Genomic DNA, 25464 nt, shown 5'->3' with positions numbered 1-25464 from the left:
ACAAAAATAAATAAGACACTCTCTGTTCCCTTAAGGAGTCCACCAGCTAATGAGCCAAAAGGACATGTGAACAACCAGACAAAGCTCCTTGTGATGAGAAGCGGGAAGTGTTTGGGGGACCCGGCACGGAAAGTGGCACATCCCACCTGGAAAGGGGTGCGTGTGAGGCCTGCACTGAAGAGACAGCATTTGGCCTGCTTATGAAAGGATAAGGAAGATTCCCCCCCTAGAAGGGGGAAGGTTAAGGAGGCGGAGGACATTCCAGGCAGAGGACAGAACATGAGCAAAGCAGAGAGGCATGAGAATGCTGGCTATTTTTGGAGAACAGTGATTAGATTGGAGAGGCTGGAAGATAGGAGAAAGGCAAGTGGGGTGGTGGGAGAAAAAAGGTGGAAAGTTAATTGGGGCAAGATGAAGAAACTTGAATGCCATGTCAAAATTGTTTAACATGATCTCGTAGTAACGGGACGCTAACGGCAGTCTTCAGGCTAAAGGTGCCATCATCAGATGTGGTAACAGTGTGAGAGATGGAAAAGAGGTGCAGAAATCTACGTGGTTGGAGGCTCCTGAAACTAGGCAGGACATCTGACCCTGCGCAATAAGAGGAGCAGGGATAAAAAGAAGGGCTAGATTCAAAGGCATTGTTTAAATATCTGTTGTTGACACAGGTGAACAGTCATAGACTCTACTCAACCCATGGAAATATCTCCTAAGAAGACAATCCCATTGACCCGCTTCTGAACCTCTGTGAGTTGATTCTCCCATTTGTCAATTTGCTGGCCCTGTGATTCCCACCTTAGGAGCTTGCATTGCTCTGGCTTTATACTCGCTGAATAACAAATGTAGGAACAGCATCTACCAAACCTGAGGGACCACTGATGTAAAGCCCTGCTAATCTCTCAGGGCAGGATGAAGCTTAGTTGGTCCTTGGGTTGTGGAAGTGTTCAGACCTGTGGTGATTCTCAGGCCTTCAGTGTCCTCTCTTCCAACTACTTAGAGCCAACCAGATTAGTTAAAATTTCCCTCAGAATATTGGCTCTAGAGTAGAGAACCTGGTTCAGGTCCTGACTTTGACTTATACTATCTGTGTGACCTAACCTCTCAAGCTGGGGTCTTCATCTGGAAAGTGGGATAATAATATCCAAATCCTCCCACTGCTTTCAAGAGAGACAAAAACAGAGAGAGAGAGGGACAGAGAGAGAGAGGAAAGAAATCACCCCCAAGAGAATGGTAGTGCTTTTATGCTGAAAAGCATTATGTAGGGAACAGTTACTACTAGAAACAGCAAGTGATAAATGGCTATAAAAACAAGAAGACCAATAAAAAAAACCTAGATGATGCAAGTAAATCGAGTATTTGTTTCACTAAATCTCACTACACGTCAGTGAAGATGATAATATTTGTTTTTCTTTTTCCTCCCTTGGGAAAAAAAAAAAGAGCCATTTTGATGAGCTCAAGTGTTGCTTTGCCCATTTCTTTGCCTTTCATGGATGGAACATATGGCCACAAGCAGACTTTGAATGGTAGTTTAAAATTAATTCTCTCTTTGAAATAAGAGCCAATGACAAATGTCAGACCACTGGTGCATAGAAATAGTGAAAAGCCCTAGTTACTCCAAGAATGTGGCTGACATTGAATACATTATGGTCCAATTATGTTTCTTTTCAAAGTAGTTTGGATGAAGCAGATGAAAGCAGAGACACCCAGGCCTGTAATTTCTTGTGTATTCTTTGTGTGGCATAGTTCAGAGCAGGGGCTCCCGAAGTGGAAGGCAGGCCAGGGAACATGCGAAATAGTACTGGAGTATGAGAAAAAGAATCAGAACTTTTATTACATTTATTATTATCTTTTTTAGTGTGTAGTTTGGCATATGTTTCATAAGCACATATTATTACAGTAATACAGTTAATAATTTACAAATAAATATGCACATGTGCACACATACACATACTTACTTATAAGTGCGTGTGTGCACATGTGTGTGTGTTGCTCAAACTTGTTTACTGAGGGACCGAGATCAAACAAATTTGGGAACCACTATTGTAGAAGGGTTTTGGAGTTAGATCTGGGTTTAAATTTCCCTGTCACCTCAGTGATCTATATTTCCCATGACTTACCAGCCTTCAGTTATTCTAGAGGAAAGAAGAGTAGGAAGCAGTAGATTCTAGTCCTGACATTGCCATTGACTCATTGTTGACTCAACTGTGCCACCTTGGAGGAGTCACTTAGCTTTCATGAGCTGCATTTACTCCATTCTTCACTCAGACAATAGGTATAATAATACCTTCTTTACAAAGTTATTGAGAAGATTAAATAGAATATGTTTATTCTGATTTGGGGTATAGAAGTAGTGTTTTAAGGCATGTGTTTAATATTGCCCCCATTGTCCCACCTCACTCTCCTGCCTGGTCTTCTTCATGTCCTATGTTTCACAGTGGCTTACTTATTTATGGTTATTCTGGGGGAACAATGGGGTGGGAACAGTGGGTTCTAGTCCTAATATTACCATACATTTACTGCTGAGTTAATGTTCAACAAGTATTGACTGAGTGCCCTGCTATGTGTCCAGCATATGCTTACTATTATCTATTCTTCACAGAATCCAAAAGAAATGTGCTTCATTTTTCAGATGAAGAAACTCTAGAGCACTGCTATCCAACAGAACTTCTACAATGATGGAAACATGCTATATCTATGCTGTCAATGTGTAGGCACTAGCCACATATGGGTATTGAGCACTTGGAATATGGATACTGTGACTGAGGAATTCAACGGCTAATTTCATTTTAAATAATTTCAATTTAGGGGCGCCTGGATGGCTCAGTCAGTTCAATGTCTGCCTTCGGCTCAGGTCATGATGCCGGGGTCCTGGGATCGAGCCCCACGTCTGGCTCCCTGCTCTGCAGCAGTCTGCTTCTCCCTCCCACTTTCCCCTTTCCCATCCCCCAACCCACCACCACTCATGCTCTCTCTCTCTCTCTCAAATGAATAAATTTTTAAAAATCTTTAAAAAAATAATTTCAATTTGAATAGCCACATGTGACTATGGGTTACTCTATGTCCAGTACAACTCTAGAGATTGCTGAACTAGCATTCAAGCATAAGGTAAAATTAGGACTGTTATGGGACAAATGTGTCTCCAAATTCCTATGTTGAAGTCCTAACCTCCAGTACCTCAGAATGTGACTATATTCGAAGGAAGAGTTTTTAAACATAAAATGCGATTATATGAGTGAGCCCTAGTCGAATATGATTGGTGTCCTTATAAGAAGAGGAGATTGGGACACAGACACACACATGCGGGGTGACCATGGGTACATCTGGAGAAGACGACCATCTACCACCCAAAGGGACAGATCTCAGAAGAAAGCAACCCTGCTGACACCTTGATCTTGGACTTCAAGCCTCCAGAACTGTGAAAAAATAAATTTCTGTTGTTTAAGCCACCCAGTGGCTTGTTAAAGCCACCCAGTATTTGTTAAAGCAGTTCTAGCAATCTAATACAAAGGGCTTTTCAATTATGTGATAATTTACATCACTTACAACAGATATCCTCAATGAATTCATCAAGAATGCATTCTATCATACACATAATCACAGAATTAAAAACGGAAGATACAGAAAATATGCAAGAAACAGTAGTTGAATGAAGAAAGCAGTAATATTTATAATTAGGTTTAAACAAGTACTGATGCATAATGAACAAAACTAATTACAACCTGGAAGCAAAATCCCAAATGATTTACACACAGAATGTGATGGGTAGGTATGTAAGTACAAGGCCAGCGTGAAGGGAGAGGGCAAGGTGGTGATAGTAAAAGCATGCTGAGGTTCTTACAAGTTTCTCATCTCATGGGAAAAAAAACAATAGAGCGAGAAAAGAAGAAACATTATAAAATAAAACATAAAATGAGATGAGGTTGGATAAGTCCATATATATCCAAAATCCCAATAAAAGTGAATGGGCTAAAATCTTTTAAAAGATGACTCAAATTAGGTAAAACTAAAAATATTGTCAGTTATTAACTCTGGGAAAAAGAGTAGGCTTGTGGGAGGGCACGTTTACATTTTACCTTAAATACATCCTTCTTGTTTAGTCTTTCATATTAGGTAAAACTAAAAATATTGTCAGTTATTAACTCTGGGAAAAAGAGTAGGCTTGTGGGAGGGCACGTTTACATTTTACCTTAAATACATCCTCCTTGTTTAGTCTTTCACAATAAGCATGCATTTCTGTGTTATTTATGTAAGTTAAAAATATTTTATTTAAGGGTCAGAAGCATTAGACTCGGGGCGCCTGGGTGGCTCAGTTGGTTAAGCAACTGCCTTCGGCTCAGGTCATGATCCTGGAGTCCCAGGATCGAGTCCCGCGTCAGGCTCCCTGCTCAGCGGGGAGTCTGCTTCTCCCTCTGACCCTCTTCCCTCTCGTGCTCTCTATCTCTCATTCTCTCTTTCTCAAATAAATAAATAAAATCTTTAAAAAAAAAAAGAAGCATTAGATTCAACCCCAGATTTTCTGGCTCTGGAAATAATTTGACTATATATATTGCATTTCCCCTTGAACAAGTCAGATCCCTTCTTTGAACCTTAATATCTGTATTTATAAAGTGAAAGTGGTGGGCCACACTTGTGACTTTTAAATTCTGCCCAAAGAAGTATTTTATTTGTATTTATTTATTTATTTTAGATTTTATTTTTTAAGTAATCTCTACACCCAACGTGGGGCTCAATCTCACTCAATCTCTCTCAAACCCCAAGATCAAGTCTCATGCTCACTCACTAAGCCAACCAGGCATCCCCAAAAAGTATTTTGTTTTATTTTATTTTATTTATTTTTTAAAGGTTTATTTATTTACTTTAGAGAGAGAGAGAGAGACAGAGCAAGCAGGGGAAAGGGCAGAGGGAGAGGGAACAAACAGACTCCCTGCTAAACGGGGAGCCCGTCGTGGGGCTCAATCCCAGGACCCCAAGATCATGACCTGAGCCTAAATCAAGAGTCATTTGTCCAACTGACTGAGCCACCCAGGTGCCCCACCAAAGAAGTGTTTTAGAAGCTACCTTAGGGGAATCAGGAAAAGGTTATGTGATTGAGATTCTAAGACCACCTACTTATTTCAAGCAATGAATTTCCTCTTTTATCTGCTTTATATATTGATGTTCCATTTAAGATTATCTATAGAAAAAAGTATTATTATTATAAAAAAAACCCCACAAATGTTTGCAAGCTGTTATCTTAAAAGACTTCTAAAGTCCCTTCTAACTGTAACATTCTAGAGTACTTGCCCTTTCCCCGTTTCTACGATGAATACTTTTGATGTATGTCAAAAGTATGTCAAAAGCATGATGTCCCCATTAGATCAAGGACATTTCATATGAGGTTGTGCTGTGTCCATATTTACAAAATTACCCCAACCTTCTTTACAGTGAAGTATTCAATCACTCAACCAACTGCTTTGTGGGCATGTAACTGAAGGGCTAATATGGCTGATCTGAAGGGCTGGATTTCATACACCTCTTAGTTGGGTACTACCTACACCTAACCTCAACATCCAGGCCAATGCTAGTATAAAGTGCCTTTGGCCTGAGAAATGGATGACCTGAATTTCAATCTGGAACATGCCAACCTGCCTGGCACCTGGCCTGAGCAAGTTAGGTGTCTCAGTTTCCTCAGTGACAACATGAAGAATTAGTCCATTAAATCTGAACTTCTTGTCACCTATCAAATTCTAAAATTCATGTGTGTCCTTGATGCTTGATCAAAGCCAAAAATATGTACGTATCAGGCAAAGAGAAATTAGGCCTCCAAAGAAAACATAGTTTCATAGAAGCTTATCAAGATTTGTCGTAAATATGACACACTGCCATATTAAATTCTTAAGTAGAAAAAGATGATGAACATAGCAATTCAAAACTTTTTGATGGGGCGCCTGGGTGGCTCAGTTGGTTAGGCGTCTGCCTTTCGGCTCAGGTCATGATCCCAGAGTCCTGGGATCAAGTTCCGCATCAGGCTCCCTGCTCAGTGGGAGGCCTGCTTCTACCTCTTCCCACTCCCCCTGCTTGTGTTCCCTCTCTCGCTATCTCTCTCTCTGTCAAATAAATAAATAAAATCTTTAAAAAAAAAAAGTTTTGAGAGAAAACTTCTCTTCATAGGATAGTGGGCCATGGAGTGCCAGGACCCTGATGATTAACTGACATTTTTTCCTCCAAGCTTCTTTGAAGAGATTATCTAAGTATCATTTCAGACACCCATCACTCTTATTTTTAGCTCTGAGTTCTCTTCACGAGTGTTGTGACCTGTGTCTCGGAGTTCCAGAGGGCTCCCAGATATGGCTCATGATTCATTTGCAGGTACCTTGCATTGATTTCCAGGAAGTTCCGGGGAGTAGGAGCCTGGAAAAATGATTTTCAATATAAAATCCTTCTTTGCTGTTCCAACCACTTGATCAGAAATTTACACCCCACAAATTGATCCCTTAGTGCCATAGGCAATTGGGAATTAAAACAGAACCCAAGCAATATTGTTCTCTAAGGGCCTCACAGCTGGCGTGGGGGGAACAAAATTCAGGGCTTTGGTCACAGGCTATTTTCAGCCTCTGATAGCAGTTGTGTTACTCATGTCTCATTCACCCTCTCCCCTCGGCCTCCCTCCCACCCTTCCCTCCACAGGCCAACGCTGGGGACGGCCTCCATGTATTTAAAGAGGACGAGAGCCCCCATACTCAGTTGAGCCGACAGAGACCACACAGGCAGGTATGTGGAGCAAAGCAGACATTTGGGCTGGGGGTGGGCTGGCTTGGTGGCTGGTTGGGACTTGGAAGGGTCCCCTAGAGTAAGGGTGTGTTTCGCGTCCCAGGGGCCAGCGTCCAGTCTGGTTCTGTGTGAGGAGGCTCAAACTGTGCTTGATTCTGGTGTGGACTTAGCAGTTGTTAAAAAAAAAAAAAAAAACTCCTAAAAGGGGGATTAGCATTTGGGGGTTAAAGGGAACCTCTCAGAGAAATGAATAAGGGATAATGTTTGGCCTAAGACTATTTCCATGTTGTAATGTTTCCCAGTGTCTTAATCAAAAGACACGATACCAGTTCTAGAACTATCACATAATGACTGGACGTGGAGCTCTGGAAAACTTCAGGCCCTCAGGTCTCCTCCGTACCAGTTCTAGAACTATCACATAATGACTGAACTTGGAGCTCTGGAAAACTTCAGGCCCTCACGTCTCCTCCGTGAGGCTCAGTATGGAAGCAGTAATATTTTTCTAAAGTTACAGAGTGGTTATTATAGATACAATACAGCTGAAGCCTTCTTTCCAATGCTCAAAATACAAGGCATTGCGCTATTCAAAAGGTGTGGGCGAATGACAGATTTCTATAGTTCACCATACCCTGCCTTGCACATGGGAAATACTCAGTGAAATTTGCTGGTTTAAAATAGATTTTATATCTCAAGGATGCTCAGCAACAGGCTTGCTTTTAATAATTTAAAATTAATCAAAACCCATAAAAGGACCCCAAAAAGACCTTGCTAGACTGAAAAACCCATTAAAAGCTCTATTTAATGGGATGAGAATTCCCTGCGGGGGGCGGGGGGGTGATTCCCAGTGTTTCCTCCAGGTTTCAGTTAAGCATTTGAATGACAGGCATGAGTGTGAGGAACAATGAGAAGTGGTTTTAAGCAGTGGTCTAAGTGAAGATGCTGCCCAAAGATCAGAGCCGCCACGTCTAACTTCTGTTCCCATCTTGAGCTAGGCCAGTGACATCCCCAAGGAGGAGGAGTTGGGTGTCAGGTCTGAGGAGCTTTGTCTCTCTGCAGTACGATTCAGTGCAATTGAATGAGCTTGTGTTGACCATCTTCTGTGCTGGGGCAGGGCTGGGGTGGGGGGGTGGGGAAAGGTAGCACTAAGGCAGGGAAGGGTGGGGAAACAGGGAGAGCCTGTGTCCTTGGTTGACTTTTGGGACCGAAATCTCAATGCTGGATACCTCCAACTCATCACAAACTATATAAAACTGCTGTATGACCCAGAAAATGTAAGGGATTCTTCTGACCTGGCTTTGGTTCCATTCTGAACAAACTGGTCATTAAAATGAGCCCGACTATTGGCAGGGAGGGCAGTTTATCCCCAGGGCCAGGCAGATAGGTGCTCGGCAGCCCAGGCACACAAGCCATCCATTAGAGATAGGGGAGGGAGGCCAGGGGGCAGGGGAAGGAGACAGACAGAGATACAGAGACAGAGCCGGAGAGAAAGAGAAGGAAAGTGTGAGTATGATCACTCAGCAGGCAAATAGCCGTAATCCTCCTGAAAGAAGTGGAAACAAAATCTTGGAAGAACAGACTCAGAAATCCTGGGAATCTGAAGAAGGAAAGAGAAGAAAATAGCCTCTGTCTTTGAGATGGTTCAAAACCCAGCTCTGGACATCACTTAACTTCTCTGAGTTTCCATTTTCTGCGCAATCAAATTAAACTAAGGCCACCTATCCCAAAGGGATTTGTTAGCATCCAAGGAGATAAAGTATAGGAAGTACGCCCGGGGCCAAGCCCGGTGGGTCGCAGGCGGATTTCCTGCTAAGCACAAGTGTAATGAAGAAAGTCCAGAGGTCATAGTGGATAACAAGGTGCCCAGGCATTAGAAGATGATTAATTTGTTTTACAAGAGGAAGGACACAGACAGGGAATATAACACACAGGAAATGCAACTCCCGAGGCCTGCAGACTGCCAGGTATAAGCACGCTGCTCAGATCCCTGGGCATACTGTAGCCAAGGCTGGGCTTCACAGCCAGAGAGAAATGTGACAGCTTCGAATGTGAAAAGCTGCAGTTATTCGTCGCAGTGAAGAAAAGCAGGAGGGGAGGCAGCGATGGTCATGAGGACCACACACAGGGCACGGGAGCCTTTTCTGAGCCTCTGTGTGGACCTCATCGTGGGAAAGGATTAAGCACGATTTGTGGGCTGTGTACTGCCCTGTGCAGGTGTGGAACAATATTCGCTTATTTGATTGTCACAGAAAGTCCCGTGAGTGGTCATTCTTCTGAGGAAGAAACGAAAGCTCAAGGAAGTAAAGTAATTATTCAGGGTCACGTGGCCACAAAGTGGCAGAGCCAGGATCTATCTAAACCAGGGTGCAACGTGCTCTTTAAAAACACGTGGTAAGGGCCAAAATAGAACAAAGTGAGTTTCTGAAAGTAAAATCTGGCCACACGTCAAGAGATAATTTCAGGAAAGGTGCAATGGAACCCGCGTGTCACAGCTGTGGGTTCAGCGGGCAGGTCTGTCTACCCGGAGTTTTAAGGGGATGAACGCCAACACTCGGGCTTATTTCTGTGCTGGGAATAAGCAACCTTGGCTTTCCAGGCCTTGCGGAGGGGCCTCTGGATAGGAGACTTCATTCATCTGTTCAGGAGCGCAGGACGAAGCCACTGACCTTGAGTATCCCACACGGGGAAGCTGAAGGGCATGGTCTCCCCGGGGCCATGAGGACTCTGCTCGGGCTGGCTGCTTCCCTTCCACGTCCCCATCGCCAGCCAGGTCAGCTGGTGTTAGGCACCAGGGCTGCCAAATGGAGGAAGCAGCTGTCCTGCGGCTCAGGCTTAGGACTTTGCCTGACATGCCACCTCTGGCTCCAGGCACCCCGATCCCCACTCCCTGGTGGAGCTCTCTCCCTAGCCTGGCTGCATCTGCACCTCGGGGCAGCACGTTCCAAAGGCCGAGAAACAGAGCTGGTTCACAGTCTGAGCCACGAGGGCCATGGAGAAGAGGCCAGGAAAGATTTGCTTGTTTTAAGAAAATGGATTTAAAAGATGGCGATAAAATCATCATCATCATCATAATAGTAATAAGGAAAGCAACAAAATTATTAGACACCTGCCATGTATTACACATTTGTATATTTAGTTCCTTAGCTATTATGATGATCTTATCTAACCCGGAAACAACCTTTGACGACAAGCCTTCTCATCTGTCTTTACTTGCATGAGGAAGTAAAGGTGACTTTACTTCCAGGGACACTGGGCTCAGAGATTTTGAGCATTTTGCCCAAGGTCCAGCAGAGAGCATTTTTTTGAGCCCTGGCCTGGTTCTTTCCAAAGCCCGTGATGTTCCACTATGCTCTATTGTCTCTTCTACTGGGATTAAGAGAGTAAAGAAGAGGCAGCGTTTGAGAGGGGATTGTCACTGGGCAGCAAGGTGAGGCTCTAGTCACTGTTCAGATCCCTACATCTGTCTCAGGGCTTGAAGGATCCTTGAAGGGGCTTCACAACATTGCAGTCACATGGGCAACCATTCCCAGCTGAGCTAAAGTCAAGGTGAAAGGGAACTCTGCAGCCTCAAAGGAGCACTCTCCGTGTCTGAAGAGCAATGACTCTTAGGGAGGCTTTCATTTTACTGAATTAAAGTCAGGTTCCTGGATACTCCCACCCATGAGTACTCTCTGTCCCATGGAGAGACAATGGGGTCAATCAGAACCCAGTTCCCATCAACTGGAAAGTTTGGTTAATGGAGGTGCTGACCCTAGCCCCTCTCCAGCATATTGTAAACAGAGACATGGGATATAGAACGAGCTTCACTTGGGTCTGGATTGCAGCTCTGCGGCTTACTAGCTGTGTGATCTCAGACAAGTCACTCAAGTTCTCTGAGTCTCAGTTTTCTCATCTGCAAAATGGAGATGACTAATTTTGCTCTGTGGGGCTGTTGTATTAAAGATAGTACATACAAAGCAACCAACACATGGTAAACAATAAATAGTAGCTAATGTTAATATAAGGACACATCTTTGGAGTCAGAGACCTAAATTCTAATCTAGCCATGTGACCATGGGCAACATAATTTCCCTAGGACTCCATTTCCCCAAAAGTTACAAAAGGCAACTTTTGTAAGAGTGCCTACCTTGAAGGTCTGTGAAGACAGAATGAGATAAACCACAGTGCCTGGCCCAAGGGACCCCACACACTTCAGCTTCAATAATAACATAATTAGATTGGTAATGACTATCCGTTACATTCCAGATATAAGCTCCTATGATACAAAATCTTGGCCTCAGCCAGTGTAGACAATTTAACTAGCTATGCAGAATCAGGCATCGAAAAGGATGACCACATGAACCAACACTGAGCTGAAAATCGCATCGTCACTAATAGTCTCTGCTCAAAGTCATGGCCTAAGGTTCCCTCCCGCATTCTTTAATGGACCCCTACAAAGAAGAAACTGAGTCACTCAGTGCCCATTTTATCTCCCCCACCCACTTTTGCCCTAAAGGATCACCTTTCAGCTCCATTGTTGATAAGCAACAGACAGTGAGCGCTGCAGGAGGAAGACGGAGCCAAGATGCACGGCACAGTTATCCTTTTAAAAGTTCAGATTGAGATGTGACAGTTCAGAGTTATTGCAGATCTGATTAGCTCACATTTTAGAATACTCAATGGTTTACAAAGTGATTTGATGTACTTGAACTGTTTCGATCCTCCCAGCAATATAGAACAGATGCAACTCTTATGCCCATTTTAGAGAAAGGTTCCTGAAGTTCAGAGACTTTCGCTGGTTTCCCCAGACCACACAGCTTTGAGGAGGCAATATGGAACTAGAACTCTGGCTTCCTGCATCTGATCCAGCACTTTTCCCAGTACCCGCTATGGCACATGCCCAGTATAACTGTTCCCACAGTATTATTCGTGAAGAAATTGACACAGGTAGTCTTTCATTGGGATTTGGGTATCCAAAAGTCTGGAGCCCACCCTCTTCCTAGCTGACATAGCAAAGCTTGCAATCTATCTCTCACCGTCAGGAACCCCAGACTGTCCCCCGTTTCAATCCTGACCCTCGACTTCATCAGTGACAACACAGCCATCTCCGGGACCGGCCCCAGGGAGTAATGCCAGGTGATGTGATGGAGATTGTGACCCAGGTGGCAGATGGGGCTGAGTAACGGGCAAGCCTATATTTGGCATCCTACCTTCAATGACCCTTGCCTGTGCCAGGCAACACTGATAAACAAATGACCCATCCCTTGGTATCTTGCCAGTATAAACGCACATTCTGGGCCTGGCTAGTGGAGTGTTGAGACACAGGAATTCCAAAGCAATGTGGGAGGCTAAAAAGGTTATGTATGTGAGCCAGGACTTAAATGTGCTTTCAAATCACAGTGACTTAATTAGCAGATTGGTGCTATTTGAATAACCTGAAGTAAAGGGGGTAATGATGCCTTGCCTTTGACTAGCTCCTCGATACTACTTTCAATTCCATCATATTTCACCCAAGTTCAAGGTCACAAGGTCAAAATTAGAACCCATGTCTTTCAATTCAGGATGCTTTACCACACACTCTGCCTTTTGGCCTTTGAGCAGAAGAAGAAATCAGAGATGTCTTCTGTGTTTAGCCTCCGTAGCTACATTTCCAACTTTAAAAATGGAACTCAGCACCTGTTTAATAAAATGCTCATGGATTTCTATTCTGGGTTTCAAGTCCTAATATATGTATGTCAGATATTTTATGATCACTTAAAAAATAACCTGTGCTAGGATCCATTACCTTGTGAAGAAGGTATTATCTGTAATCTTATCCTCACTTTGAAAAGTATCATGTGTAGGCAATTGCTGAATGTACACGCACACATCCTCCCAAGGGCCATCTCTGGCTACCATTAACTTGCAGGACATGCCAATGAGATTTCCACCAAAGATTTGAGATAAGAAATCTGACCTAGGCTTGTTTTCATTGAAATTTTCCATCTCATTAATTTCACAAGTGTCACTGTCTCATTCCCAGATATATATTACATTTCTCTTCTATTTTATGTTACAATCCAGGATCAAAGTGAACATGAACAAAATTATGTGATTCTACTCTTTTCCAGAGAATGTATCATCTTTAATCAGAGAAGGGTGAATCTTAGTAAAAGAAATTAGCTAAGAAAATACTCCCACATGTTTACTTCTTTTGCCCTACCTGGTTTGTAAATAAGGGGGTTGGTCAATCTTGAAGATCTATTCCAACCATAGAGACCTAAAAAAAAAATTTTTTTTAAGATTTTATTTATTTATTTGCCAGAGAGAGAGAGAGGGAGAGTACAAGCAGGGAAAGTGGCAGGCAGAGGGAGAAGCAGGCTCCCCGCCAAGCAAGGACCCCGATGCAGGACTTGATCCCAGGACCCGGAGATCATGACCTGAGCCGAAGGCAGATGCTTAACCATCCGAGCCACCCAGGCGCCCTGAGACCTAAAATTTTTAATGGAGTCAAAAATAAATAATTTGGGCTCTTTTAGGAGATATTAAGATATGCCTTTCTGTGTGCTCTTTTCTCTGCCTGAAATGTCCTTCCTCCTTTTCTCTATCTGGTAAACTCCTATTCACCATGCAAAACCTCATTTGGATGTGACAACTGTGACCCTCTAACAACTCATTGCTTTCATCCCCAGTCTAAACGTGGGTAGCCATATTCTCCTTTGAGTTTGCACGGTACTCTCATAAGGTTCTTCTTTGGTACAGAGTATTCTGGTTCCTGCCTCTTCCTCTAGAATGTGGACTTCTCATTCTAGGTGACACAAATTACTTACTTTTATAAGTTTTCTTCCCCTTGATCCGTACCAAGTACCCAGTACAGAACTTGACACATGATCGGTAGGTAGTAAATGCATGGCAAATGAACGCATGTAGACTTGATACCAAGCCTTTTCATTTCAAAATCCATTATTCTTTCCTCTAGACTAAACAACCTGAACTACAGAAATAGATGCACTAAATGTTTCCTTTAAAAAAAAAAGTTTCAAGTGTATTTTCTAAAATTTTACTGAATAAAAAGAAGAGCCAGCTTCTATGAGAGGAAGCAGATAGGATGTTCCTGGCTAATCTCACACTGTTTTTGTAAGTGGGAAAGCTCTTTACAGGGACATTTAGGTAGGGATGTTCCCTTCGGTCCTGGTATCAGGTCCTGGTATCAGGTTCAGTGGTCGGTTTGCTATTTACCTTCTGTTTCTTAGCAAAACCTGTTTTTGTTATGAGGCTGGAAGGCACATTCCAGACCAGTTGACATAGGAGGGCTTAGTGTTAATCGCCAACTATTACAAGAAGGTGACTGGCTTCCCAGAAGGGAAAGAGAAAAGGTCAGAAGCAGCCACTTGGAAGGGCCTGATAGTGCTCGGTGTCAATGACAAGATGACATACCAGGCTTCTTAGAAACCAAAGGATCTCAGAGAAAATTCAGCCCCCTGGAGCTGGCAGGATTTCAGAAATGTCACTGAGTATGGGTGGCTGATTTTAGTTCTGCTCTGGGAAAACTGACAACTGGATTCATACTTATGCACAGACACAGAAAGAAAGGGAAAGTTGTTTTTGGATGCCCCTACTTGTCTGGTATCTCTCACACAAATGTTATCGCGAGGAGACAATGAGGGTCTGGGGCTGTGACTATCAGCCGCTCCTTGCAGCCGAAGGTCCTGGAAGGGTGTGGGAGGACACGCAGCATCATCACCTGGCTCCTGTGATCACACCTGGCACGGTGAGCTCTGCCAAGTACCTTCCTGCACATCGTGTCATTTGGTCCTCTATATACACACAGGAAAGAATGACCCGCTTCATAGTACAGGTGGGGAGACAGACGTAAGAGAAGCCACACAGTTCATCTCACTGCCCACGGCCGGCGACGGTAGCCCCAAGACCAGAAGGCATGTGTCCAGACTACTGAGCTAGTGTAGTGCCATTGTAGCTTATTGCTTGAGTCTGAGGGATAGGAGGATTCTATTTATCATAGATTTTTATCAACAAGATTAGCTAAGGCTTTGCTACCCAAAGGGTGGTCCCCTATGGGTAGCATCAGCACTGCCTAGAGACTGTTAGAAGTGCAGAATTCCTGCCTCACCCACATCTACCAAACCAGCATCTGCAGAGCAGCAAGATCTGACGTGATCTGAGAATCACTGAACTAGATAAGAAGATATGCCATTTTCATAGATCATCCCCACTTCTGATGGAATGTTTAAAACCTTAGATGCAAAAAAAATTTAATATTTGTATATAATTTCATATACACAAAATTAGCTCATCTATTCCTTCTAAGAACCCTGTGAGGTACATAAGGGCAGGTGCTACTGAAATTTAACAGAAGAGGAAAAGGAGTCCTAAAGTAGTAAAGTGACTTGCTCAGAGCCATCTGAGTGTCTGAGCTTTTTCAGGGATGTACACACAGTAACTATTTGCTGAACGAATGGATGAAAGCATGCATGGATGAATGAATGAATGAACCACCAAACACACTGGGGCTGGATCCTGGTCTTGAGACCACAGTACTACCAGGCACTGGTTCCCTCCTGAGGTTACCTACATTCAGGGTATTTGCTTTATATCCTGTTAGACTTGACCTTGGTCAGAGGGTCTTCAAGATGCCAAACTGGGGCGGAGGAGCGAAATGTGGAGCCTGCGAAAAGACAGTCTACCACGCAGAAGAAATCCAGTGCAATGGAAGGAGTTTCCACAAGACCTGCTTCCACTGCAGTGAGTTGGGTGAACACCACGAGGGCCCCGCAGCATCCAGAGGGCTTTGCAAAGTTCACATTTAGCCACAGATACTGTATATCCGTGGTCCTCAGGCTCTGGTCCCGGGACCAACAGCAGCAGCATCACCTGGAAACTTAATAGAAATATCACTTTGGGGGCGCCTGGGTGGCTCCGTCAGTTAAGCATCTGACTTTTGATCTCAGGGTCATGAGTTCAAGCCCCACATTGGGCTTGGGGCTTGGAGCCTACTTAAAAAAAAAAAAAAGAGAGAGAGAAAGAAAAATATCACTTTGGGGCCCCTTGTAAAAGGATGGTGTTCTCCTGAGCACCCTCTCACCAACTGCTTGCCCAGCAAGAGGCCATTACCCTGCCACTCAAAGTCAGAACAAGCTGGCCTGCTGCTGCCACCATGGTGAAAACCTTGACCCAGTGGCAACATTTATAAAGTGTGACTTGGCAGAGAAAGGAAGCCATCGCTTATCTGGAGCCAGGATGGATCTGGCTCTATGTTGTTCCCACTGGCCAGTGTTACTGAAGCCAGCTACCACTGGTCTTTTCAAAAGAAATAACCTGTGTCAGGCGAGGGGCAACGTATGCCAATTCTGTAACAGTCCAAAAGGGAAGAGTTTGGGGCCTGGGCACCAGTAGCCTGACAAAGGGTATCTTTACCATCACCGGCTGGACACAAATGCACAAATGTCAAAACTGGGGGGGATACAAACCCTGGGGTCCACCTGGAAGACTGGCTTTGCCTGACCCATGACTTTGGACAAATCATTTCTCATCTCTAAGCACCTGCAGCAGAGCCAGGAGTAGAACCTGTACCTTTAGACCCTCAGTCCAGTCTCTTCCACATGACTTCATTCTAGAGTTTTCAGTGGCTAGTTCAGTTCCAGGAGAACAGTCTTTTTTGGCCACTTACCTTCCTTGCTTTGCTCCTGCAGGTCTGGCTTAAGGGCTAGCTTTGCTGGACATTTGGCAGACCTCCTCCCCACATGGTCCCCCACACCACTACCATGATTTAGCCCAGTGGCCGCAAGGCATTGCACGGCTTCAAACTGTTTCACACAGAGCTTCAAGGATTGGGCTCCATCTGTTAAAGCATGGAGGCACTTTGTCCTTAAGCTGCCAGAAATAATAATGTTTTACCTGCTGCAGGAGTTTCCATGATCTCTTACCTTCCACAGCAAATAAGAATTCTTATGGAAGAGCAGCTCTGAGTGACTGGGTTGGCGGATTTACTAAAGCTTTGGGTTCCAATGATGGGTAATTTTTTTTGAGGTGGGGAGGGGCAGAGGGAGAGGGAGAGAGAGAATCTTAAGCAGGCTCCATGCCTAGCACGGCGGATCCTGATGCGGGGCTCAATCCCACAACCCTGAGATCATGACCAGAGCCAAAATCAAGAGTTGGATGCTTAACTGACCGAACCACCCAGGCACCTCAATGGGTAATTATTTTTAAGTCATCATATACACCCATCATATTCAACATTATTACCCAGAAGTCATTGCTCAAGAGTCCCTTCTATAACCTTCCGGCTTTTGTCCAAAAACAGCTAGTGCTCTTTAAAAAGAGTAGGCGCAAGGAGTTAATGGAAAGACCACTGGAATTAGAGTACAAATGACTAGGGCTTGAGTCTGGGCTCTACCATGTGATAACTGCGTGACCTTGGGCAAGTGATTTCACCATCGTGAGCCTCAATTTCCCCATCTATAATATGGAGATGATAGTACCCACCTTGTGATAGTTGTCACAAGATGAAAACTGGGGTTCTCGATCAGGCCTCTACTCTCCTCTGATCAACTTTAGTATCTGAGTGAGAACAGGATTGGTAGGGAAGCTCTCCATGGTCAGGGGCGTCTTGTTTTCCTCAGGTAGCAGGAAGACGCCCTGTTCAATGGAGCCATGGTGGAAGGGATGTGAGTATTTACTGGTACATCCCTTTTAATCCTTTGATATTTTCCTTAGAACTCATGGGTGGGATGAGGATGTGAGCAGTAAACATTTTTGTGGTAGTGGACAGAAGGATCCCGGAGAGGAGCATGCTTTTCTATTTTATCACCCAGAACTTGCCTGTCTACAGGCCAACCTGTAGTTGTCATAAATAGGCTTCAGAAAACCAGAGCCTACCTTAGCTTGTCCCCTGGCCAGTGTTCTCCAAACTTCTAGACAAATCTTAATCCTCCTTACCAATGCAGTTCAAAGAAATATAATGCAAGGTATATATATATACATTTAACGTTTCTAGTAGGCATATTTTTAGAAAGGTATAAAGAAGTGACGTTAATTTTTAAACTTTTTATTTAACCCAATATATCCAAATATTATAATTTCCACATGTAATCAAGATACACATTATTCATGGGATATTTTATATTCCTTTTTGTTTGTACTTAGTGATGGAAGTCGGTGTGCATCTTGCACTGACCACACATCACGTACATGGCGGTGAATGGCTACAGTGATGCCTGTGTATGGAAGCTGGTCAGGACCCAGGGTGTGGCTATAAGAAGGGCCCAGGCATGATGGGGCATACGCAGTCCTGGAGGGATGGACTGGAGCAGGGGTCAGAGGGCCTGAGGCCAGTCATGGCTCTGCAACTTACTGCTGTAGAATCATGGATGAGTCACTGACCATTATTCACATGTGCGTGCATGCATTCATCTACTCACTCATTCATTCATTCAACAAATGTTTACAGAGGACTAACTCTGGGCCAGGCCCCATACTATGTACTGAGGTTATTAAAATACAAGTGTTGCCCTCAAGGAACTCACAGTCTAGAATATCAATGAATACTGGAGATGTTTTTCTGGAGACTTGTAGTGATAGTAATAAGGGTGGAGATAGGTAAGATACAGATTTTTTAACACATACAATGTTGACATAATTGTTTAATGAATTTCCACTCACTTTCCCATCCACACAACCACCAACCCCTCATCCACAACCTTCTTTCTCTTCACCCACTCTCATATTCAATTACTTTATGTTTTTAAATAAAATACCATTTGAGGAAGGCATATTACCCTGCAACAACTTCATTCATGCTGGATTGCTTAAAAGGTCACTTGAACTGGTTAAAAACAAAAAGGAGGCAAATAAATCGAATGCACATGTGTTATTCATTCTTGGGGCTACGACCTCACTATTATAAGCAGTGAGTACCACAATAAACAACCTTTAAGAATCACTGTTACAAAGCAGTGAAGCAAGTTATTAAGTTATAGAAACCCTACATATATTTTTTTGATTTTATTTATTTAGAGGGAGAGAGCACGACTGGGGGTAGGGACAGAGGCAGAGGGAGAGAGAGAACCTCAAGCAGACTCCATGGCGAGCTCCAAGCCCAATGCTGGGCTCGATCCCATGACCCTGAGATCATGACCTGAGCCGAAATCAAGAGTCAGACGCTTAACTGACAGAGCCACCCAGGCGCCCCAGCTACATGTTCTTTAAAGCTGCTCAAATGTTATGCTAATAGGAACTTCTGGTTGAGATATAAATTCCGGGTGACAGCCTCCTGCTCAGGTACAAACAGGGCTGCCCCTCAAAGATGCAGACAGAAGTGGGGAGCTGGAGAGCTGAGTCCGCTGCCTCAAAAAGACACTGGTGATAGGGAGATGCTGATGGTGACTATGCAGAGGAAGAATTTGGATACAATCGTTTCCTGAATTTGTGTGAGGTTAGAAAAAGGAAACTCTCCAAATCAACATATTATTGATCTATATTATTAAATTAAATATTATAAGTAGATTTTTAATACTTTCATGTACATCCTTAAAAGTTTATTTTATTTTATTTTTTTAATTCAATTAGCCAATATATAGTACATCATTAGTTTTAGATGTCAAAACTTTATTTTTTCAAATTGGCAAAAAAAGCACCTTTTCTATATATCTTCTTTTTGGAAAATGGAGGCTTGTCTTATATACTTTATATTATGGAGGATACTTTATATTGGGTAACCAGTGACCAGGGGGCTTAAGTCAATATAAGCCTAAGGGTCTACGAGATAGGTCTACCCCTTCACCACCTCCCGCTTCCAGAACTGAATCAAAAGTAGCCTCAGTGGTAACTGACTCCTTGCATATCATAGTGCTCTTCAAAGTAAGTAGAGAAACTGTTTGCCACTGATTCTGATAAGATTAAGGAAAAATAAACTCACCCCCAGCCTCAGCGCCTTATCCTCTACCCACACCTGCACACACACAGACACACACTTTCCTGGTGTCATCTGGGCTGAGACACTCAGGGATTCAGGTTGTTTGGATTCAGGGACAATATTCTTAGCTGGTCCAAGACCACACAGCTGGTTCCGATCCTGGCCTCCCCCTCTTTCTAGCTGGGCTCCACTGAGCACATTCTGTCCCTTTTCTGCTTCCCAGCTTCCTCACCTATGAAATCAGGGGTGCCATGGAGCCCACAGCTCAGAATGCTCTGGTCAGGAATCAGAGTTGTGCTCTTGGCCGGGGACCCCTCTTGCTGGGTCTCTTGGCCCTGAGCATGGCATCAAGGCTTCGGGGAAGTGGGAGAGGAACCGTGGCCCCAGCCCCCTGACCCTCCCTTCCCCGGCAGTGGCCTGCAGGAAGGCTCTGGACAGCACCACGGTGGCAGCTCACGAGTCGGAGATCTACTGTAAGATCTGCTACGGGCGCAGGTATGGCCCCAAGGGGATCGGGTACGGACAAGGCGCCGGCTGCCTCAGCACGGACACAGGCGAACATCTGGGCCTCCAGTTCCAACAGTGAGTTACTGCCTCGCTTCTCCCAGCCCGGTAGAGCCCCAGCTATCAGGACAGTTCATTCTGTTCCTATAGTAACGTTTTCTGCAAGTGGGAGAATGGACTCTATTGTTGACTTGCCAGCAATAGGAATACTCAGTCTGACCAAGTTTTAACAATGTGCCATCTCTCCCAAGACTCTCTTCAAATTATCTGCCTTTCTAAAGGGCAATTACTTTTACACCATGGCTCTTGGTTTACATGTCAAGAGAAAACCCAGAAAGTGCAGATTTTCCATTGTTTGACCTTTGCTAAAACTGCATGGAGTCTCTTTTCTTCCCCTTTGAGCGTTTCTGTGTAAATCCCATAAATATGGCAGGGAAGCAATGGCCATTCGCTGTGCACTTGTCACTAAAAGATTTCTTCCCTCGGGTTGTAAGATGACTAATGTCCACATCACAGGGAGGGTGGGTCTGCAGGGAGGGCAGTGGGCCTCAGGAGTAAACAATCAATTATGACTGTTCTCTGGGCGCCCCTAGCTGCCCGCTGACAACACAGTGCTGACATCCCCCCAGCATGATGAAGGGAAGCTGGGCTACCACCCCATACAAGGTCCATCTACCAGGCTGGTCTACTGTCTTGATGATCTTGCTGACTTCCAGCCTGGAACTGAGTACAGACTGACAGCCACTTGCCCACAGTGTCATCCGGAAGCTTCTGGGCTCAGCTCCACAGTGGGACTAGGCAGAAAGACCCACATGAGCCAGTGGCCCATGGAGGGTCTCCCCCAGAGGGCAGCAGTTAGACCATCTAAACTGTCATCTGGCCCCTTCCAAAGAGAGTAGCCCATGGTAGAGCCTGGGAAAATGATGCAGCGATGTATGATTAGTCATTTGAATTTTTCTCATTACTCGATCCCAACTGCACACTGTTTAGTGAAGAAAGATACTGACCTCGGAAGAAAGATACCGACCTCGTTCTGGGCCACGCATTGCCCGAAGCCCACTCTTCTCTGTTATGGCTTCCTTATGACATTACACCAAAGAGGAATAAGAGTCCACAGACCTGGGTTTGGTCCCAACTCCACCAGTCATGAGCTGCCTGACCTTGGGCAGGGACCCCTCGAACCCTTGCTTTCCCCCAGCTAGTCCCGCCTATCTTAGAGGTTATGATGAGATGCAAGTGGTAAACGTACAAGGAAACACCAACAGAGATGGAAACGGTGGGGGGGGGGAGGCTCCTGTGCTTCTATCTTAGATGTTGCTCGACATGGGGACAGGTGACCTTTTGAGGCAGGATCACCACCTGAACTGTGACAAGGACTCATCAACGTACTGGACTGTGGTTTGTTTACTATCAACTGTCGAGATCCCATCTTGCTCTATAGTAATCTTCACAACTCACTCGGTAAAGCAGACCAGTAGGCTTCGAGATGGTCCAGAAAAATCTAAACACTAGCAACAATACTAACATGACAACAACACAAGCTAATGCACATGGAACACTAGCTAAAGGCTTAACGACAGAAAGGAAAGATTTAAGCCAATGGGAGCTAGGTTTGTTAGCCCTTACTACATACCAGGAGACACTCAGATTTCCAAGGGCTTTCCTCATGTCCCCTCATCAAACCCTCTCAACAACCCTGTGAGGAAGGCAGCTCCTTTTTCCAGATGAGGAGTGGGAAGCAGAGAAGTTAAGTAACTCGCTCACGGTCACACAGCTAAGTGCTCGTTGCCAACAAGGTCTATAGGTTTCATTCATTTGTCTGTTCCTACCAGGTCCCCAAAGCCTGCACGCTCAGCCACCACCAGCAACCCTTCCAAGTTCACCGCAAAATTTGGAGAGTCAGAGAAGTGCCCCCGGTGCGGAAAGTCAGTCTATGCTGCTGAGAAGGTGATGGGAGGGGGCAAGGTAAGGACTGCCATGTGAGCCAAATGGGACTTGCTCATCTGCACAGGCTCAGTCGGGAGGAGTGAGAGAGGAGTAGGAACTGTGCACAGGTGGGAGCCGGGCCCTTTATTCTCCTTTGCTCCCAGGAGCCACATTAGGAGACACGTTAGGAGCCACCCATTCTCACCCACTTTCCTGGGCTGTGGCTGCCACTCGGCAGAGCCCTTGGAAACTAAAACTGGTGCAATTCGATGCAACAAGCCTCAGTCCACTAGGTGGAAGGCACCCAGCCAGAAGCTCGGAGATACAAAGGTGCACCAGCCCCTTGTCCTTCAGTGTCCAAAATCCTTCCAGAAAGGTGTCAGCCCTGTGAGCTAGTCACCACTGCATAACTCAATCACCACCGATGGGTAGAGCAGACCCCTCATGGCAGTGAGAAGCATCCCTGCTCCCAAGCATCCTGGCAGTCAGGGGAGTTATCCAATGTCTGAGACAGTACCACACACTTGGTTCTACAACCTCTGGTTTCAGGGTATTCACCAGAGGGTTTGGGCCCAACAAAGGCAAAGGAAAACCCGTTTATACTAAAGTGGAGTGGGGTGGGTGGAAATAAGGGCCCTGGAGAGTGTCTGACTTCAAATATGAAGGCAGTCTCCACCCTCAAACCGACTACTTGAAGATGTATGAGAACCCCTAGGCCATGCCTGGTGGACAGGCGGGTGTGAGGAAAGAGGCCATCTTGTGATGATCCAAGCCAGGCAACTGTCTTCCATGAGAAATACACAGAGTACAAAGCAAAGCTGAATTACCTGGCTAATTGCCTTCTCTCTTCACTTCTTTTCTTCTTTAACTTTATATTCAGTGTAAATGAACGTATTCAGGGCCCCAAGTCCGAGTTCCTTTCTCTCTACTCTATTCCTTGATCTTCTAGAAGGGGGAAGCCCTTTTCTATTTACTCTGTTCTGAAGGAATACATGTGGTGATCACTTCGATAAATTTATTTGTAGGGATTCTAAGAATTGCTGGCCGAATCCATAGTATCTCATTTTCTCTGAATCCCTGGAAAAATTATTCTGGGGTCGACTAGATACATGAGTGGTTAAGACAGTGGCACTCCTTTATATGCTGCTGGTGAGATTTAACATGGACACAGAATATGCTGCCCCCCACACTTACGTAGCTCTCCTGCTCTCCTGCACCCCTCAGCCTTGGCACAAGACATGTTTTCGCTGCGCCATCTGTGGGAAGAGTCTAGAGTCCACGAATGTCACTGACAAAGATGGGGAACTTTACTGCAAAGGTGAGTGGTTCAGGGACTCTCTTGAGAGGTTTTCCCAAGGAGGATCCTTAGAGGGTAAGCTGTGTTTGCCAGGGGGTATGGCTGCTCAGCCTGAGCGGAGTTTGGGCTCTTAGGATGGGGAGCAAAACCACTAAAGGGAAAGAATTCTACCCCCGGCCCAGCTCTGGTCTTCCATTAGAACACGTGGGAGGGACCGGATGCTTGCAGATGCTCAGTGGTTCAAGGCAGCTGGGTGCCTGGGGGCAGAGAGCACGAGTCCTGGAACAGGCCACAGGACTCGATAAACAGCATCACATTCCCTTCTGAAAACCCAAATGCCCTTTGTCGACCCAAGTGGTAGTTACGGGCGACTGGGGGAGGATGAACTCTCTTTAGTTCATTAGATTAAATAATAGCTCATTAGTTTAGAGAGTCTGACCTCTCTTTAATTAATCGAGACATATCTAGATCCTTCCCTCCCTCCCTCCCTCCCTCCCTCCGGCTCTTGCTCTCTCCCTCCTTCCTTCCTGACGTTTCTGTTTCTAATGTTGCGTATCACTTAGTGATGGCAGGGACAGAACTGAGAAACAGGTTTTCCTTCTGGTTCTCACAGCTCTAGCCCCAGATGCCTCCACAGTCCCTTTGTCTTGTGGAGAGGTAGGAAAGGTTAGCTCTCTTCTGATGCTACGAAAAGGAGGGGAAGCATTCGGGCCAAGGCAATGTGTCCTCAACCTCAGAGCCTCTCCAGGGCCTATTGTTTCTCAGTGGTGCCCGCCCACACTTGCAAGTAATAATGGTGTCCCTAGGTCTCCAGCTGTGTGTGTTGGAATGGAGTGAGAGGAGCAATGGGAGGGGGCAGAGGCAGGCCATTCCTAATCAAGACTGCAGGATGCCAAAGCTTTGCCCACAGGGAGACAGAATGCGAAGGAATGCACTATCCCACGGGAGATGCCTTTTCCTGACAGCGGAGGACACAGAGGGTCCTCAGCATTCACAGGCCAAAAACCCTAAAATGTTGCTGCAGCCAGCAGAGAGATCGACCCGTAGACAAATAATTGCATTGCCAAGGGAAAGAAGCTCTGGTAGTATACAGTGCAGTAGCATACAAAGAGGCAAGTGAGCAGCTTGGGGTGTTAGGGAAGGCTTCTTAGAAGACAAGCCTCCTCTGGTCTTAAGGGTGAATGTGGACTTTGGTGGCGGACAGCCAAGGAACGGGGAGCAGTGCGTGCAACAGCACCCCAGCCAGGGCACCACGGTTCATTCCAGGGACCGTGGGTGGTTCTCTGTGCCTGGGGTGGCGGGAAGGAGGCAGAGGCAAGAGGGGACGAGGCTGGGCAGGCAAGCAGGGGCCATTTTGTCTTGACTCAAATGACAAAATGCCTGTGAACACTTGGTCCTAAGTGCCCGGAAGTATGAACAATTTTTATCAGGAGATCGAAAGTCAAGGTAGTTCAATATACTTCAAAGTTCACTTAGGAACACAGGTATGGCAAGGATGCCTCTCACAGGTGAAAGGACTGTCCAGACCCCAGGAAGCGCAACTGCGGTCTAACCAACCCATTCTCTCTCCCTTTTACCCCCTCTCGTTCACAGTTTGCTATGCCAAAAATTTTGGCCCTACAGGTATTGGGTTTGGAGGCCTAACACAACAAGTGGAGAAGAAAGAGTGAAAGGTATGCCAAACTTCACCGGCCTCGAGCATTTGCCATGTTCTCCTGCAGGACGGAAAGCCTTGCCCGATCATCCTCTCGTGGAGGGTCAGCCAGTATTTCTCTTCGGAACTGATCACAGTCTTGACCCAAAGTTAGAAAACACTTTTGGAAGAAAAGTATTAAAAGTTTAAGCTGTAACAAATGTGTTATTATTTCTGATACCGGGGTGGGAGAGGCAATAAATAAATGTTTTAGTGGCACTTTGTGTGTCTCTGGATCTTTTCTTTAGAGTAGAGGGAGATTTGGAGAAAAAAAAATACAGAGGGGTTTTCGAGAAACTCACTGCAAAGGATGTCACGAATCCTGGTGTCACCTGGGGAAGGCGGGAAGAGGAGGAACGAGAGGCCAAGGAGAGTGGGCTTCCAGAATCTGTCCGCTGAGCGGCTCTC

General features: G+C 45.2%; 1 protein-coding gene across 2 annotated transcripts; it reads left to right on the top strand.

Moving 5' to 3' along the window:
* Positions 1-6611: 6611 nt before the first annotated feature.
* On the top strand, positions 6612-25275 carry CSRP3 (cysteine and glycine rich protein 3). Of its 2 annotated transcripts, none has more exons than XM_027580560.1 (6): positions 6612-6750; positions 15329-15468; positions 20050-20218; positions 21973-22105; positions 23291-23384; positions 24957-25275. In XM_027580560.1, exons 2-6 carry the CDS (start codon positions 15357-15359, stop codon positions 25031-25033), a joined length of 585 nt encoding a protein of 194 aa, XP_027436361.1. In that variant the 5' UTR covers positions 6612-6750; positions 15329-15356; the 3' UTR covers positions 25034-25275. The 2 variants fall into 2 exon arrangements, with proteins under 2 accessions (XP_027436361.1, XP_027436362.1); XM_027580561.1 differs by having other exon boundaries at positions 20050-20131; positions 24957-25274.
* Positions 25276-25464: the final 189 nt, after the last annotated feature.

This window comes from Zalophus californianus, chromosome 11 (assembly GCF_009762305.2).
Source record: "Zalophus californianus isolate mZalCal1 chromosome 11, mZalCal1.pri.v2, whole genome shotgun sequence".
In the NCBI taxonomy this organism is placed as follows: Eukaryota; Metazoa; Chordata; class Mammalia; order Carnivora; family Otariidae; genus Zalophus; species Zalophus californianus.
Note: the sequence above shows the minus strand (reverse complement) of the source record. Positions and strands in the feature narration are given on the sequence as shown.

Excerpts from the sequence above, each read along its gene's own strand:
- CSRP3 (XM_027580560.1), top strand. The coding sequence starts at position 15,357 with ATGCCAAACTGGGGCGGAGGAGCGAAATGTGGAGCCTGCGAAAAGACA. Across the intron at positions 20,219-21,972 it reads CTGGGCCTCCAGTTCCAACA|GTCCCCAAAGCCTGCACGCT; the intron begins GTGAGTTACTGC and ends TGTTCCTACCAG. Across the intron at positions 23,385-24,956 it reads TGGGGAACTTTACTGCAAAG|TTTGCTATGCCAAAAATTTT; the intron begins GTGAGTGGTTCA and ends TCTCGTTCACAG.